The sequence below is a fragment of the Mizuhopecten yessoensis genome, unplaced genomic scaffold (genome assembly GCF_002113885.1).
Source record: "Mizuhopecten yessoensis strain PY_sf001 unplaced genomic scaffold, ASM211388v2 scaffold8475, whole genome shotgun sequence".
In the NCBI taxonomy this organism is placed as follows: Eukaryota; Metazoa; Mollusca; class Bivalvia; order Pectinida; family Pectinidae; genus Mizuhopecten; species Mizuhopecten yessoensis.
In genome coordinates this window covers 29,751-46,041 of record NW_018407566.1, presented here as the reverse complement: position 1 = coordinate 46,041, position 16,291 = coordinate 29,751, and the positions used below count along the sequence as shown (strand labels likewise).

General features: G+C 36.5%; 1 protein-coding gene across 1 annotated transcript; it reads right to left on the bottom strand.

The window, feature by feature from the left end:
• Positions 1–2,747: 2,747 nt before the first annotated feature.
• On the bottom strand, positions 2,748–15,282 carry LOC110456042 (mucin-2-like; the record flags this gene model as incomplete). Its single annotated transcript, XM_021506566.1, has 10 exons — positions 2,748–2,879; positions 3,509–3,707; positions 4,359–4,538; positions 7,493–7,551; positions 7,768–7,883; positions 9,319–10,674; positions 10,885–11,241; positions 12,184–13,209; positions 14,371–14,781; positions 15,072–15,282. Coding segments are annotated over 10 exons (4,047 nt in total), but the record flags the coding sequence as incomplete, so codon positions are not given.
• Positions 15,283–16,291: the final 1,009 nt, after the last annotated feature.

The following is a 16,291-nucleotide window of genomic DNA, read 5'->3' as shown; positions in this document are numbered from 1 at the left end:
GTTATATGAAAAAATGTCAATCTGTTTATGTAAGGAACTCATATACAAGTACAATTTGGTTGAAAATGATAATATTACATATACATAACCTAAAATATCGATCCTGACTGGAAGATAAGCCGGCCTTAACAAGTCCTTGATTCCTTACAGTCAAATTCATCTCAAACTTGTAAAATAGTAGGCCAGTCGTAAAAAAATAAGCCTTTGAGTTCATGTTTGAACCTGCTAAAAGGCTTTGAATTTTAAAAATAAGCCATATACTGCCAACTCATTAATATACTTCGAAAGTAAGAGGGCATTGAAAATAGACTTGTTTCGAAATATTCCTTACATGATATATAAGCAGCGCCTTATTATCGAGAATTTAGGATATATAAACAAAAACACATTGATTATTTAGGCACGCGTATATCAAAAACATATTAATGTTAATAATTTATAAAAATATATCGCTGAATCACCTTATTGCTGAATTGAAAATATTTGGTTTTTGATACTTTTAACATATGTCCAATAACACCGAATAATACAGTTCCATCAAGTCAGCTTCTCTATCTCTAGTTCCTGTTCTCCTGTCCAGCAGGCGAGATATATCCGAATTTACCATTTAAATGATAGCCGATAAGCCAGCCGTTCACATACATTTCATATATTGCACTGCTTCAGTGCCGTTCACATATATTCCATACATTGCAGCGCTGCAGTGCCGTTCACATATATTCCATATATTGCAGTGCCGTTCACATATATTCCATACATTCCAGTGCTGCACTGCCGTTCACATATATTCCATACATTCCAGTGCTGCAGTGCCGTTCACATATATTCCATACAACGAGTGCTGCAGTGGAACTTCCATTGGTAAGCTGACCGAAGTCACACAAGTGTTGTCCTCGTCTTTAGTCCATCGTTTTTATATCACAGACAAAATTAATGAGCTTTATTGACAACTTATTAGCGAAATAGCTAACCTGTTAATTATAGTGTGTCTCAAATGTTCACACGCCTGACCACATGAAATCATGAACAAACTTTTCTATGAGAATCCTTCAATAATGTTGCAGGTTAATAAATTCGCGTATAAATGTCATACAAACAAATCTTAAACGAAGCGTTCCCGGTACCTGTAATATAGAAAACAGCATAATTATTTTTTTATCAAAATTTAACGAATGAATCTATGCAGGATGACAAAAGCAATTCATTCGGGTTGAGTTTTACTTGTTAAGCTAAATCAACATAAATGTTCATTGACCACTCGATCAATACTATTGCTTTTATTGTTTAACGCTAATAAGCAACAACATGATATGCTAATCTAACGATCGATATATTTAAAGAAGTATCCATGAGTCGAAATTTTCTTATCATTTAATCAAGATTGCCACAAGACATTGTACTGCATGGTCGTTTTTATTGCAATAAACAACAGTGGTCTATGATATTGGTACGACTGATGAATTTGCAGTAATTTTAACGCGAGATAAAAATTCAAATGTTTTTTGCACATTTTTGAGCCATACTTACATTTACAAAAAACAACATTGTCAGCATTGATAGTAACGTTTCAGAAATTCATAGGGGCATTGACAAACGTTGAAATGAAAGTTATTAGAAAATGTTTCCATAACAGATTTGCAATTTCACATTACAGGTTGGTTATATAATTGTTCACCAGTATACAGTATATTTACTAAACATAACAACAATCATACCCAAACATGTCGCTGTGTCGTGTTGACAACCTTGGGCGTCGGATATAAAGCTAAGGATGTAAAAAAAAGACATGACTGAATGAATTATTCACATTATTAAACAGTTTAAGATACTCATGAAATAATTGAGTCTCGCAATCAGAAAACACGCAGTTTATTGAAATTTTGTCATTCAATATACACGAATGTCACAAATGACATACCCAAGGTTGAATTAAGTCACTCATATGTTACAATTTGCTCAAATTAGGTTGGTTGAATTATGATATGTCCATACATATATATATATATGTATATACAGCAAAACTTAATACGTGCGCTTTTGAATAATTTACAAAAAGGGAATTACTTAAATATTTTAGAATTAAATTTTGTTACGCATAATAAATCATCCTTTAATTAAAAGTAGTAAATATAATTAAAGTATTTATCCAGAATATATTCCAACACTAATCGCGAAGAATAGTTCGTCCCAAAAATATGTTTTGTTTTGTTTTGTGTTTGTTTTTGTTTTATTACTAGGGGTATCTTCCCTTCTATATAGAAGATGAAGCAGCCAAAAGAAGTTTTTCCGGCTAAGAATTACTTTCCATATCAAGTGTTTTTTTGATTTGTTGCCCATAAGCTTTAAGCTTGACACTCGGTTTGCGGCGGTGTTTGCATAATTCCTTGAAGGCGACATTGGTAAAGTGTAGGTTTTGTAACTTAAAGATTACGAACACATGCAATTCTGTCAAAGGTTTTGCAAAATAAGATTTTTATGAAGTATTTCTTTAGAAAGGTTTTTAACGAATTTTCCACAGTAGTAAGAGTAGTAAAAATCTGTTAGCCTTTACCTTAAATAGTCAAAGTTCGAAAACATAGCATCTGATAATTTTCTTTGATTGACTCTAAACATAGCATTTGTTTCATATACATGTACCTGTCAATCATATGAAACTAATTATTTTTAAAAGTAATGAAATGTTTCATCAAATGACAATGATACCTATTGGTCAACGTGTAAGTATGTATTTTTCATGTTGGACTGACCTGACTTTCTGTGTCTAATAACCTGTACGCGTCACCGGGCTCAACGTACCGGGGTTTTCTTTGCTCAAGCGCCGCTGAGGTGTGGTAGTCACGTGGCGAGTCACATATTTCCATTGGCAAATACATCCGAGGCTTTTAGAAAAACAGTAAGAGATCGTTCTTAATTCATTTTTACTCTAGTAGATGATGTTTTCTGTCAATTTTAGGTACGTATGGTTATAAATATTCAAAACAATGTTGTATAATATGATAATTACCTTATAATCGTAAGATAAGGTATGATTTTGAATTCATATCTATCAACTGTCTATCGTTTTTATTTTTTATATTTTTATTTATAACTTGAGAAAAATGTATTATGACAACGAACTCAAATTTTTGTTAAACAAATGTGCAATACTTTTCAAAATTATCAATTGAAACACAAATACAAATAGTGTTAAAAAAATTGTATTAGTATTTTAATAAACTATTGTGAACATCGGTCTGCATGAAATAGACTTCAGTGTCCCCCAAATCGGACGAAATCGATAATTCAAAATTGACAGATAACAACAATATCAGGAGCTGAGGACACTTTGGTGAAAATGAGAAAACATTAATAACTTACAACAACGAACTAAAAAAATAATTCAATCATTTTTAAAATAGGTTCTTAAAATACTATGATAAAAAGTGTAAAAATACGCTTTTTGTATTTATATTTTAATAAAATATTTTAAAAAATGCAAAAATTGGTTCAATGACGTCTTTGACTTTACCGGTACAGCTTGTTGGTCGCTGATACTTTCCCAGCCGTTATAATAGGCTGCCGGGCGTTCATTTTCGGAACTCCCCACCATGTGTTCCCGTCTTGGTGGTCCCCGGTCAGCTCTCTCTCCAATATTGTACGCCCTATTGGCCCTCAAGTTCTCCATTCTTGTTGGCATGCTGATTTCACTGCCATAAACTCGATTATGTCTGCAGAAAAACGTAAACAAGATCAAATATAGTCAAGCTTTACCGGGTTATCTCCCCTTTGAGTATCATCATCATGTTTGATAGCAAAACAGTCTTAATAGAATAGCGTTTAATTAATGAAAATGAATTTTAATGATATATTTTCTTAATTCATTTCAACAGCAAATTGTATGTATATCTTTAAAGAAAAGCTTAAAGAAACGGATTTAATACAAACGAAAATTTCTATTAAGTTATAGATATATTAAACGAATACTTTGAGCATAGGATGCTAATTCATTTAATTTTATTTCATTTATAACAATGCTCGACAATCTATGAAATACACTAAAATTATATTTCAAGGGGTCAGGACATATCATTAAATGTATAATAATCAGACGGTGAAAGTTTTCACTGAAGATTCATCTCCGTGTAGTAAAAGTTTTTTCGAGCGCGTATACTGCACGTTTACATTTTGCATGTAGATGTTAAACGAATTAACATAAACTATTTGATTTAAAATTAAAAAACCGAAATGAAGATTTTGCGCCACGTGACCACTACACCTCAGCGGCGCATGAGCAAACTCCTCATTTCCAATTCAAACGACCACTTGTCACTTGTCACGTGTCAATGTCCTTGACGTCTGTCCGATAATATAATACTTGCCTTGTATTACTATGGGTTTTCTTTGTCGTCCTCCTTTGCTTGCATACACATATGATGACGACGATGATGATGATGATCACTGCTCCTCCTACTCCAGCGGTAACTGCCAGAATGTTTGTGAGGTCACTAGACTTCAGACAACGATCACTGTAATACTCAAATATGGTGTCTGGATGACATCTGTAAAATACCATCAGTCCTGATTTAGTACATTCATCCCTATTCCGGAAACCGATCTACTTTGTGAAAATAATACGGCAACGTATTCTTAAATTTTAACCAGTACTTACACATGCTTATATCAGGCTATAAATAAGTCCAATGACATGCATCATGCTTAAGAACACATATAAGTTAAGAATATGAGCAAGAATATCGAAACAATATTTTGTGTCATGAATAATTCCACATGATTATTGTCAATACGGACACTTTTGAATTAACTTTAATCCATCGACCAAGTATTTGGAATCACAAATTTACAATCTTTATTAAAGAAAATGGAAAAATAGTTTTCAAACTAATTGCTCCTTTATACAATGAACTTTTTACTTATTTTGTTATTCAGATTGGTTTGAATATTTATTTTTTGCTAGGATTGTAATGCATTTTAAACGGCCATAATATGTTGGATACGATCCAGCATACAAGAAAGAAATATATTTGTCGGTAAATACATTTTGCTAAATTCCAGGATTAATATGCATGAAATTTATCTCCCTTGTCTTATATATTTTATCACATGTTTTACTCGAATCAAATCCATTTGTATATCTTACAACATTTGACAGATCTGTTAAAATTTGATTATAGAAGTATTTAGAGGTTGTTTTAGATTAAAAGTGAAATAAACAAAACATACTGCGGCGTCCATAAACAAAGTCACAATAAAAGACAACAACAGAAACAGAGTAGACATCAAAAGAGACAAGAACTACATACAAGTGTCACTGCTCATAATGGATCCAATCAAAAAGGGAATGTACGCAATTCCTCAATTAATCATAATCTGAAAGACATTTAGTTGTCGCAAGAATTCCGAGCATTTAAAAATACAATCAAGCACATACAATTCACTTTAATACATAACAAGTTCTATGGTAACGGGGGTCATCGCAGAAGTCCCCAAAAACAGCCCTAGCAGTGATATATGATAACAACCGAAATATATTTGCTGTTCGTAATGGCATACTACTTCGAAATATCAAATTTGATTGAAATCTGTAAACATATAATTGTGGCAAAGCAGAGGCCGTCGTGGCCATCCTGGGCACAGTTGCAAAGAAAAATGTTTCTCTTCATGTTACCATGTCCATAGATATTGAGATCAATTTTCATAGAAAGTATTTTCCGAGTGAACTATTGGCCACCTCTTAATTGATCAGAGGCTGCGACGACCATCTTAAATATGCAGCTGCAATATTAGAGGTGGCTTGAACATTTGGAAACTCGCGAAGTTTCATTTGAATCCTATTATTAGTTTTTGAGAAAACGGTCGGACAACTCACGGTGGAGGACGAAGAAGAAAGAGACGACGACGAAGGAGTATAAAAAGACACGGAGTGAATGCAACAAGTCCTGAACTCCATTTTGGGGATCTAATTACGGGTTTTTGCATAAGAAAATACGCTTTTCTAATGTGTGTACTGTTAAGTTCTATCTGTGAAGTATAAAACCAATGCAACAATAAGATAAATTTACTTGCAATATATCTGCAGTTACACCAGTGTACAGTTTGTATCCTAGAAAATAATGACGGTAGCAAAAATACGAGAGTATTACATATATACACAGCCACTTAAAAGATGAAAAGAAATACGCTTACGTCAGCGGCGCTGTGTCAATAAAATTTATGACGCCTTAGTTTCATGAAATGCTAAAAACTCCATTTGGCTAGCCGATATACAGTTTCTTCGAAACCGCTTTAATTTCTAACTTTTAATTCAAAGTCCGCCTTAAAACATTCCATTTGCAACCGAATGTATTGTTTACAGTGGTTGTCTAAAGGTACAAGCCATTACTTAGCCTACTTAACTGTACTGCATACGAGTTGAATGACTTTATTTTGACTTACATGCATATGGTCTCTCCTGACTGTTTTAGAAGGCACTGTCCATAATCCTTACACACATCATGAGTGCATTTGTTTTTGCAGTGCAAATTCTCTTTTTCTTTGTTGTGGACACATTTATGGTAAACATCGCAAGGATAGGGTTGCACCAGTTCACATTTTGTCTTATTTGCAACTACATTGCATCAAAAATACATGTATATATATATAATTATTAAGAAAACAAATCCATCATTGTTAAAAACAACTCATGTGTCTAGATCATAAGTTGATTCATCATGAGCTCGCTCGCGGAGCACAATTTTATCTAACGTTATGTAAAATGTATTAGAGCAAAAAGGAAGGTGATTACTGATATTTTCCATACACAAGATAAATATACAAACTAAAGTGGCAACAGAATTACTAAAAGAGATATCGAAATGAAAGGGAAGACAGCTTAACGGTATAACATTAACAATAAAATAGTAAAGTAGGCTTTGTGTTTTCCCAGTAATGCAGCAAAATAGATTCAGTTTTGATTTCCTCTCACAGAAAAAATCATTCCTCATGATGAAAAATTACATGTATTTTGGTATTTTTATTCCAAAAATATTTCTTACTGTCGGTGGCAGCTTTTTGCACTTTACTCCTGGTCGTTTTATCATCAATGTTGTGCTCTGATCCGTTGAGTGTAATCCCTCCGGTCCAGTTTGTTTTTTGCAGACTGTTTTTTACATCGCTTGTACTGGTGTCTGCTCCAACGTCCAAATAATAGTCACACTCAGTGCTTCCATTCCTACAACGTAACATAATACCGTATTGAACCAAGTGACAACATCCAAATATTATAAATGGTATTTGTTGTATCATATTGATAAAGGATTTAGTTATACAATTGTATTTGTATGGATATTCATAAAAAAACGTTAATGTAAAATGCATAACACAAAAATGCGACTTTTGGGTAGATGAATAATACAAACAATACAAAATATCTGTTGAAAAGACCATTTCATACTTTTTTTCTGAAATGTATTCGACCTGATTTTTAAAATACTGACAAAATACATTATAAACTTACCTAAATCCATTGATAGTTACATTCTTAAATCCACTTGTATTGTTCAACCTCGGAAATAACTAAAAAGAAAACGTAGATAATGAGCATAAGACATGCATACGTGATAGCACCTAGAACAATTGATAATAGATACATCATGGCAAAATGTATAACACTATGAGTTATTGTGAACATTTGCTTTATTTCTTGGAATTGCTATAAGGAATTATTTTGTATTGAAAAGAATGTGAGCTCATAGTATTGGCGTCTATAAACAAAATACTTCATAAACTTACCCACTTAAAAAAGTTTTGCTCGTAGGAGTTATACAAATCGCTTTTCTTATCCTTTAAATCATCACAAAACTCGGCCTTCACAACAAGAGTCAGACTGACCGAAATGGTAAGACTACCTGAAAATTGTATTGATACTTTATTACATCGTCTTAATTAATACATATATAGGATCTTACATGAGTTTCCATTTCATATGAGGTTAATGAAACGAGTCTAAGAATTTTTCATTTTAGCGAGCCTCTGGTGAGCAAAATAAAATATTCGCGAAGAGTTTTATAAATTTCTTATGAAATAAAGACGAGTGTAAGATCCTATATATAACATAATCAAGATTTGCGGCATTTATTTGTGCAAAACGACAATTTGCACGCAGCCTTTAAACGTAAAAAGCCGCCAGTCTGTGACGACATATACTTGTCCGAGGCCTGACGTCACAATTGAAACAATTGAAACTGACAAACAATCACAGGGATGATAGGTCATATTACATGGGCTAATACACAACAAAATATGACGTCGGTATATTCACTGGATAACACAGTACATTATGTGATGCAACAGGTTTCGGTCTAAAAATACAACATATTTGAAAAGGATATTGCAAGGTATCTAGAACCAACACCTGGTTTCCGTTCTGAATCACTTGCACAATGAAGCTTGATTATTTTATTTGAACATCTAGTGACTTAATAGTTATTGTTTTTATCCATGAACAATTTTATTATTTTGGAGAGCAAGTATGCAATCTACATATTAATATCATAATAAGGTGAACATCACCACTCTCAATAAGAGACCGATTTATTGACCTCGACATTAAACAAAAACAGATTTAAAATACGATGCACCTAAGTCTGTGAAAACAACTCGGAAATGGCTCTTTTTAAAAGTGAAAAATTATTCAGCATTTTCAAATACCTTTCTAATCATGATAAATTTGATATAAAGACCAAAGCGAATGCATTTTTAACCAAGAGTCACTAAATGATGAATACCGCAGTTTCAACTGTATCCATATTTGTGTGAATATATCAAATGTATTACTATCGTTTTTATCTATTTGAAAATGCTGAATATTTTCTCCGTACAAGTTTTACACGTTTCATCTCTGTCTTTGTCATGTTAACCTAAAGAGAGAACTTATAATGGCCTAGCCTGCTGTTCAATCCTATTGTTTACTCAATAATATATGATGAAATGAAACGAAGTTTTACACATTTTATTAATTATTAGTAAATGATATCCTGCCTGTATTATTTTTTGAGCTTTTGAATGTTAAGATCCATAACGATAAAACATGAACTCTTGCATTTCGCATTGCTTAGAATAACTATCATGTTGTCTATAATCTGCCAATATTATAATTGTTTTTCTTAGCATTTTGCTTATTAACGGTAACATCATAATTCACAGTGCTTCTTTTGTTATGATTATGAGTGTATGTGGTATATACTTACTTGAAGTTAAAACGAAGAACGATTTAAGCAAAGCGAATTGCTCGTTTCAATATTCAAATTTAATCATTCATCAATATAAATCATTAAAACTTACTTAGAGGCACAACCGTTTCCGTTGTCTGAGTGATAGGAGGTGGAGCAGCAGATGTTGTAGTTGTAGGTGTAATGGTTGTAATTATGGTGGAAGTACGAGTAGTAGATGTAAGAGCAGTAGATGTTGGAGTACTGGATGTTAGAGGACTGGATGTTAGAGTAGTAACTGTTTGAGAAGTAGATGTTGGAGAAGTAGATGTTGGAGTAGTAGATGTTGGAGCAGTAGTTGTTGGAGTAGCAGATGTTGGAGCAGTAGATGTTGGAGAAGTATATGTTGGAGCAGTAGTTGTTGGAATAGTAGATGTTGGAGCAGTAGTTGTTGGAATAGTAGATGTTGGAGTAGTAGATGTTGGAGTAGTAGATGTTGGAGTAGTAGTTGTTGGAGTAGCAGATGTTGGAGCAGTAGTTGTTGGAATAGTAGATGTTGGATTAGTAGATGTTGGAGTAGTAGATGTTGGAGTAGTAGATGTTGGAGAAGTAGATGTTGGAGTAGTAGATGTTGGAATAGTAGATGTTGGAGTAGTAGATGCTGGAGTAGTAGATGTTGGAGTAGTAGATGCTGGAGTAGTAGATGTTGGTGTAGTAGATGTTGGAGTAGTAGATGCTGGAGTAGTAGATGATGGAGTAGTAGATGTTGGAGTACTGGATGTTAGAGTAGTAACTGTTTGAGAAGCAGATGTTGGAGAAGTAGATGTTGGGGAAGTAGATGTTGGAGTAGCAGATGTTGGAGCAGTAGTTGGTGGAATAGTAGATGTTGGATTAGTAGATGTTGGAGTAGTAGATGTTGGAGCAGTAGATGTTGGAGAAGTAGATGTTGGAGTAGTAGATGTTGGAGTACTGGATGTTAGAGTAGTAACTGTTTGAGAAGCAGATGTTGGAGAAGTAGATGTTGGAGAAGTAGATGTTGGAGTAGCAGATGTTGGAGCAGTAGATGTTGGAGTAGCAGTTGTTGGAGCAGTAGTTGTTGGAGTAGTTGATGTAAGAGCAGTAGATGTTGGAGTAGTTGATGTAAGAGCAGTAGATGTCGGAGTAGTAGATGTTGGAGTAGTTGATGTTGGAGTAGTTGATGTAAGAGCAGTAGATGTTGGAGTAGTAGATAGGATAGTATATGTAGGAGTAGTAGATGAAGGAGAAGAAGATGTTTGAGCAATATATGTAACACTAGAAGATGATTGGGTAGTTGATGTTAGAATAGTAGATGTAGGAATAGCAGATGATGGAGTACTAGAAGTTGGAATACTAAATGTTGTAGCAGGTGTGGTTGTTGAAGAAGATGTGGTTGTTATAGTAAGTGTGGTTGTTGTAGTAGGTGTGGGTGTAGTAGGAGTGGTAAGTGTAGGTGTGGTTGTAGTTGGTGTGGTTGTTGTAGTAGGTGTGGTTGTTGTAGTAAGTGTGATTGTTGTAGTAGGTGTAGTTGCTGTAGTAGGTGTGGGTGTAGTAGGAGTGGTAAGTGTAGGTGTGGTTGTAGTTAGTGTGGTTGTTGTAGTAGGTGTGGTTGTTGTAGTAGGTGTGGTTGTTGTAGTAGGTGTAGTTGCTGTAGTAGGTGTGGGTGTAGTAGGAGTGGTACGTGTTGGTGTGGTTGTAGTTGGTGTGGTTGTTGTAGTAGGTGTGGTTGTTGTAGTAGGTGTGGTTGTTGTTGTAGTAGTGGTTATTGTAGTAGGTGTGGTTGTTGTTGTAGGTGTGGTTGTTGTAGTAGGTGTGGTTGTTGTAGCAGGGGTGGTTGTTGTAGTAGGAGTGGTTGTTTTAGTAGGTGTCGTTGTTGTATGTGTGGTTGTTGTAGTACGTGTAGTTGTTGTAGTAGGTGTGGTTGTTGTAGTAGGGGTGGTTGTTGTAGTAGGAGTGGTTGTTTTAGTAGGTGTCGTTGTTGTATGTGTGGTTGTTGTAGTAGGTGTGGTTGTTGTGGAAGGTGTGGTTGTTGTAGTAGGTATAGTTGTTGTAGTAGGTGTGGTTGTTATAGTAGGTGTCGTTGATGTAGAAGGTGTCGTTGTTGTAGTAGGAGTCGTTGTTGAAGCAGGTGTAGTTGTTGAAGTAGGTGTAGCTATTGCAGTTGGTGTGGTTGTTGTAGTAGGTGTAGTTGTGGTAGTAGGAATTGTTATTGTAGTAGATGTTGTTGTTGCAGTAGGTGTGGTTGTTGTAGTAGGTGTGGTTGTTGTAGTAGGTATAGTTGTTGTAGTAGGTGTGGTTGTCGTAGTCGGTGTGGTTGTTGTAGCAGGTGTGGTTGTTGTAGTAGGTGGGGTTGTTGTAATAAGTGAGGTTGTTGTAGTAGGGGTAGTTGTTGAAGTAAGTGTAGTTGTTGTAGAAGGTGTGGTTGTTGTAGTAGGTGTGGTTGTTGTAGCAGGTGTTGTTGTTGTAGTAGGTGTAATTGTTGAAGTAGGTGTAGTTGTTGTAGTAGGTGTGGTTGTTGTAATAAGTGAGGTTGTTGTAGTAGGTGTAGTTGTTGAAGTAAGTGTAGTTGTTGTAGAAGGTGTGGTTGTTGTAGTACGTGTAGTTGTTGTAGTAGGTGTGGTTGTTGGAGTAGGTGTGGTTGTTGTAGCAGGGGTGGTTGTTGTAGTACGTGTAGTTGTTGTAGTAGGCGTGGTTGTTGTAGTAGGTGGGGTTGTGGTATTAGGTGGGGTTGTTGTAGTAGGAAACGTTGTTGGAGTATGTGTTGTTGTTGTAGTCGGGGTGGTTATTGTAGTTGGGGACGTTGTTGTAGCAGGGGTGGTTGTTGGAGTAGCTGTGGTTTTTGTAGTAGGTGGGGTTGTTGTAATAAGTGAGGTTATTGTAGTAGGTGTAGTTGTTGTAGTAGGTGTGGTTGTTGTAGTAGGAAACGTTGTTGTAGAATGTGTTGTTGTTGTAGTAGGAGTGGTTATTGTAGTTGGAGACGTTGTTGTAGCAGGAGTGGTTGTTGTGGTTGGTGTGGTTGTTGTAGTATGGGTGGTTGTTGTAGTAGGTGTGTTTGTTGTAGTACGTGTCGTTGTTGTAGTAGGTGTGGTTGTTGTTGTAGGTGTTGTTGTTGTAGCAGGTGTGGTTGTTGTAGAAGGTGTAGTTGTTGTAGTAGGTGTTATTATTGAAGTAGGTGTAATTGTTGTAGTAGCAGTGGTTGTTGTAGAATGTGTAGTTGTTGTAGTAGGTGTGGTTGTTGTAGTAGGTGAGGTTGTTGTAGTAGGAGTGGTTGTTGTAGTAGGTGTGGTTGTTGTTGTAGGTGTGGTTGTTGTCGTTGTTTTAGTAGGTGTAGTAGGTGTGGTTATTTTAGTAGGTGTGGTTGTTGTAGCAGGTCTGGTTGTTGTAGTAGGTGTAGTTGCTGTAGTAGGTGTGGTTGTTGTAGTAGAGGTGGTTGTTGTAGTAGGTGTGGTTGTTGTTGTAGGTGTGGTTGTTGTAGTAGGTGTGGTTGTTTTAGTAGAGGTGGTTGTTGTAGTAGGTGTGTTTCTTGTAGTAGGTATGGTTGTTGTAGTAGGTGTAGCTGTTGAAGTAGGTGTGGTTGTTGTAGTAGAAGTGGTTATTGTAATAGGTGTGGTTGTTGTAGTAGGTGTAGTTGTTGTAGTAGGTTTGGTTGTTGTAGTAGATGTGGTTGTTGTAGTAGGTGTGGTTGTTGTAGTAGATGTGGTTGTTTTAGTAGGTGTGGTTGTTGTAGTAGGTGTGGTTGTTGTTGTAGGTGTCGTTGTTTTAGTAGGTGTAGTTGTTGAAGTAGGTGTAGTTGTTGTAGTAGGTGTGGTTGTTGTAGAAGTTGTAGTTGTTGTAGTAGGAAACGTTGTTGTAGAATGTGTTGTTGTTGTAGTAGGAGTGGTTATTGTAGTTGGAGACGTTGTTGTAGTAGGAGTGGTTGTTTTGGTAGGTGTTGTTGTTGTAGTATGAGTGGTTGTTGTAGTAAGTGTGTTTAATGTAGTACGTGTCGTTGTTGTAGTAGGTGTGGCTGTTGTATCAGGTGTGGTTGTTGTAGTAGGTGTAGTTGTTGTAGTAGGTGTAACTGTTGAAGTAGGTGTAATTGTTGTAGTAGCAGTGGTTGTGGCAGAAGGTGGAGTTGTTGTAGTAGGTGTGGTTGTTGTAGTAGGTGTGGTTGTTGTAGTAGGTGAGGTTGTTGTAGTAGGTGTGGTTGTTGTAGTCGGTGTGTTTGTTGTAGTAGGTGTAACTGTTGAAGTAGGTGTAATTGTTGTAGAAGGTGTGGTTGTTGTAGTAGGTGTGGTTGTTATAGAATGTGTAATTGTTGTAATTGGTGTAGCTGTTGTAGTAGGTGTGGTTGTTGTAGTAGGTGTTGTTGTAGTAGGGGGGGTTGTTGTAGTAGGTGTGGTTGTTGTAGTAGGTGTAACTGTTGAAGTAGGTGTAATTGTTGTAGAAGGTGTGGTTGTTGTAGTAGGTGTGGTTGTTGTTGTAGGTGGGGTTGTTTTAGTAGGTGTACTTGTTGAAGTAGGTGTAGTTGTTGTAGTAGGTGTACTTGTTGTAGTAGGTGTAGTTGTTGTAGTAGGGGTGGTTGTTGTAGTAGGTGAGGTTGTTGTAGTAGGTGTGGTTGTTGTAGTAGGTGAGGTTGTTGTAGTAGGTGTGGTTGTTGTAGTCGGTGTGTTTGTTGTAGTAGATGTAACTGTTGAAGTAGGTGTAATTGTTGTAGAAGGGGTGGTTGTTGTAGTAGGTGTGGTTGTTATAGAATGTGTCATTGTTGTAATTGGTGTAGCTGTTGTAGTAGGTGTGGTTGTTGTAGTAGGTGTTGTTGTAGTAGGGGGGGTTGTTGTAGTAGGTGTGGTTGTTGTAGTAGGTGTTGTTGTAGTAGGGGGGGTTGTTGTAGTAGGTGTGGTTGTTGTAGTAGGGGTGGTTGTTGTAGTAGGTGAGGTTGTTGTAGTAGGTGTGGTTGTTGTAGTCGGTGTGTTTGTTGTAGTAGGTGTAACTGTTGAAGTAGGTGTAATTGTTATAGTAGGTGTGGTTGTTGTAGTAGGTGTGGTTGTTATAATAGGTGTGGTTGTTGTAGTAGGTGTAGTTGTTGTAATAGGAGTGGTTGTTGTTGTAGGTGTTGTTGTTTTAGTAGGTGTACTTGTTGTAGTAGGTGTAGTTGTTGTTGTAGGTGTCGTTGTTTTAGTAGGTGTACTTGTTGTAGTAGGTATAGTTGTTGTAGTAGGTGTGGTTGTTGTAGTAGGGGTGGTTGTTGTAGTAGGTGAGGTTGTTGTAGTAGGTGTGGTTGTTGTAGTAGGGGTAGTTGTTGTAGTAGGTGTAGTTGTTGTAGTAGTAGGTGTGGTTGTTGTAGTAGGTGTGGTTGTTGTAGTAGTTGAGGTTGTTGTAGTAGGGGTAGTTGTTGAAGTAGGTGTAGTTGTTGTAATAGGTGTAGTTGTTGTAGTAGGTGTTGATGTTGTAGTAGGTGTGGTTGTTTTAGTAGGTGTAGTTGTTGTAGTAGGTGTGGTTGTTGTAGTAGGCGTGGTTGTTGTTGTAGGTGTGGTTGTTGTAGTAGGTGTAGTTGTTGTAATAGGTGTGGTTGTTGTAGTAGGTGTGGTTGTTGTTGTAGGTGTGGTTGCGGTGTGTTTGTTGTAGTAGGTGTAACTGTTGAAGTAGGTGTAATTGTTATAGTAGGTGTGGTTGTTGTAGTAGGTGTGGTTGTTTTAGTATCGGAGGTTGTTGTAGTAGGTGTGTTTCTTGTAGTAGGTATGGTTGTTGTAGTAGGTGTAGCTGTTGAAGTAGGTGCGGTTGTTGTAGTAGAAGTGGTTATTGTAATAGGTGTGGTTGTTGTAGTAGGGGTAGTTGTTGTAATAGGTGTGGTTGTTGTTGTAGGTGTTGTTGTTTTAGTAGGTGTACTTGTTGTAGTAGGTGTAGTTGTTGTAGTAGGTGTGGTTGTTGTAGTAGGGGTAGTTGTTGTAGTAGGTGTAGTTGTTGTAGTAGGTGTAGTTGTTGAAGTAGAAGTAGTTGTTGTAGTAGGTGTGGTTGTTGTAGTAGGTGTAGTTGTTGTAATAGGTGTGGTTGTTGTTGTAGGTGTTGTTGTTTTAGTAGGTGTACTTGTTGTAGTAGGTATAGTTGTTGTAGTAGGTGTGGTTGTTGTAGTAGGTGTGGTTGTTGTAGTAGGTGTGGTTGTTGTTGTAGGTGTCGTTGTTTTAGTAGGTGTAGTTGTTGTAATAGGTGTAATTGTTGTAATTGGTGTAGCTGTTGTAGTAGGTGTGGTTGTTGATTTAGGTGTCGTTGTTTTAGTAGGTGTATTTGTTGTAGTTGGTGTGGTTGTTGTAGGTGTCGTTGTTGAAGTAGAAATAGTTGTTGTAGTAGGTGTAGGTGTTGTAGTAGGTGTAGTTGTTGAGTAGGTATAGTTGTTGTAGTAGGTGTGGCTGTTGTAGTAGTTGTGGTTGTTGTAGTGGTTGTTGTTGTAGGTGTCGTTTTTTTAGTAGGTGTAGTTGTTGTACTAGGTGTAGTTGTTGTAGTAGGGTTGTAGTAGGTGTGGTTGTTTTAATACGTGTGGTAGTTGTAGTTATGTGTGGTTGTTGTAGTACGTGTAGTTGTTGTAGTAGGTGTTGTAGTAGGTGTGGTTGTTGTTTTAGGAGTCGTTGTTTTAGTAGGTGTAGTTGGTGTAGTAGGTGGAGTTGTTGTAGTAGGTGTGGTCGTTGTAGTAGGTGTAGTTGTTGGAGTAGGTGTTGTTGTTGTAGTAGGCGTAGTTGTTGAAGTAGGTGTAGTTGCTGGGGTAGGTGCAGTTGTTGGAGTAGGTGTGGTTGTTGCAGTAGGTGTGGTTGTTGTAGTCGGTGTGGTTGTTGTTTTAGGTATCGTTGTTTTAGTAGGTGTAGTTGTTGTACTAGGTGTAGTTGTTGTAGTAGAAGTAGTTGTTGTAGTAGGTGTTGCAGTAGGTGTGGTTGTTGTAGTCGGTGTGGTTGTTGTTTTAGGTATCGTTGTTTTAGTAGGTGTAGTTGTTGTAGTATGGGTAGTTGTTGTAGTAGGTGTGGCTGTTGTAGGTGTCGTTGTTTTAGTAGGTGGGTGTAGTAGGAGGGGTAAGTGTAGGTGTGGTTGTAGTTGGTGTGGGTGTTGTAGTAGGTGTGGTTGTC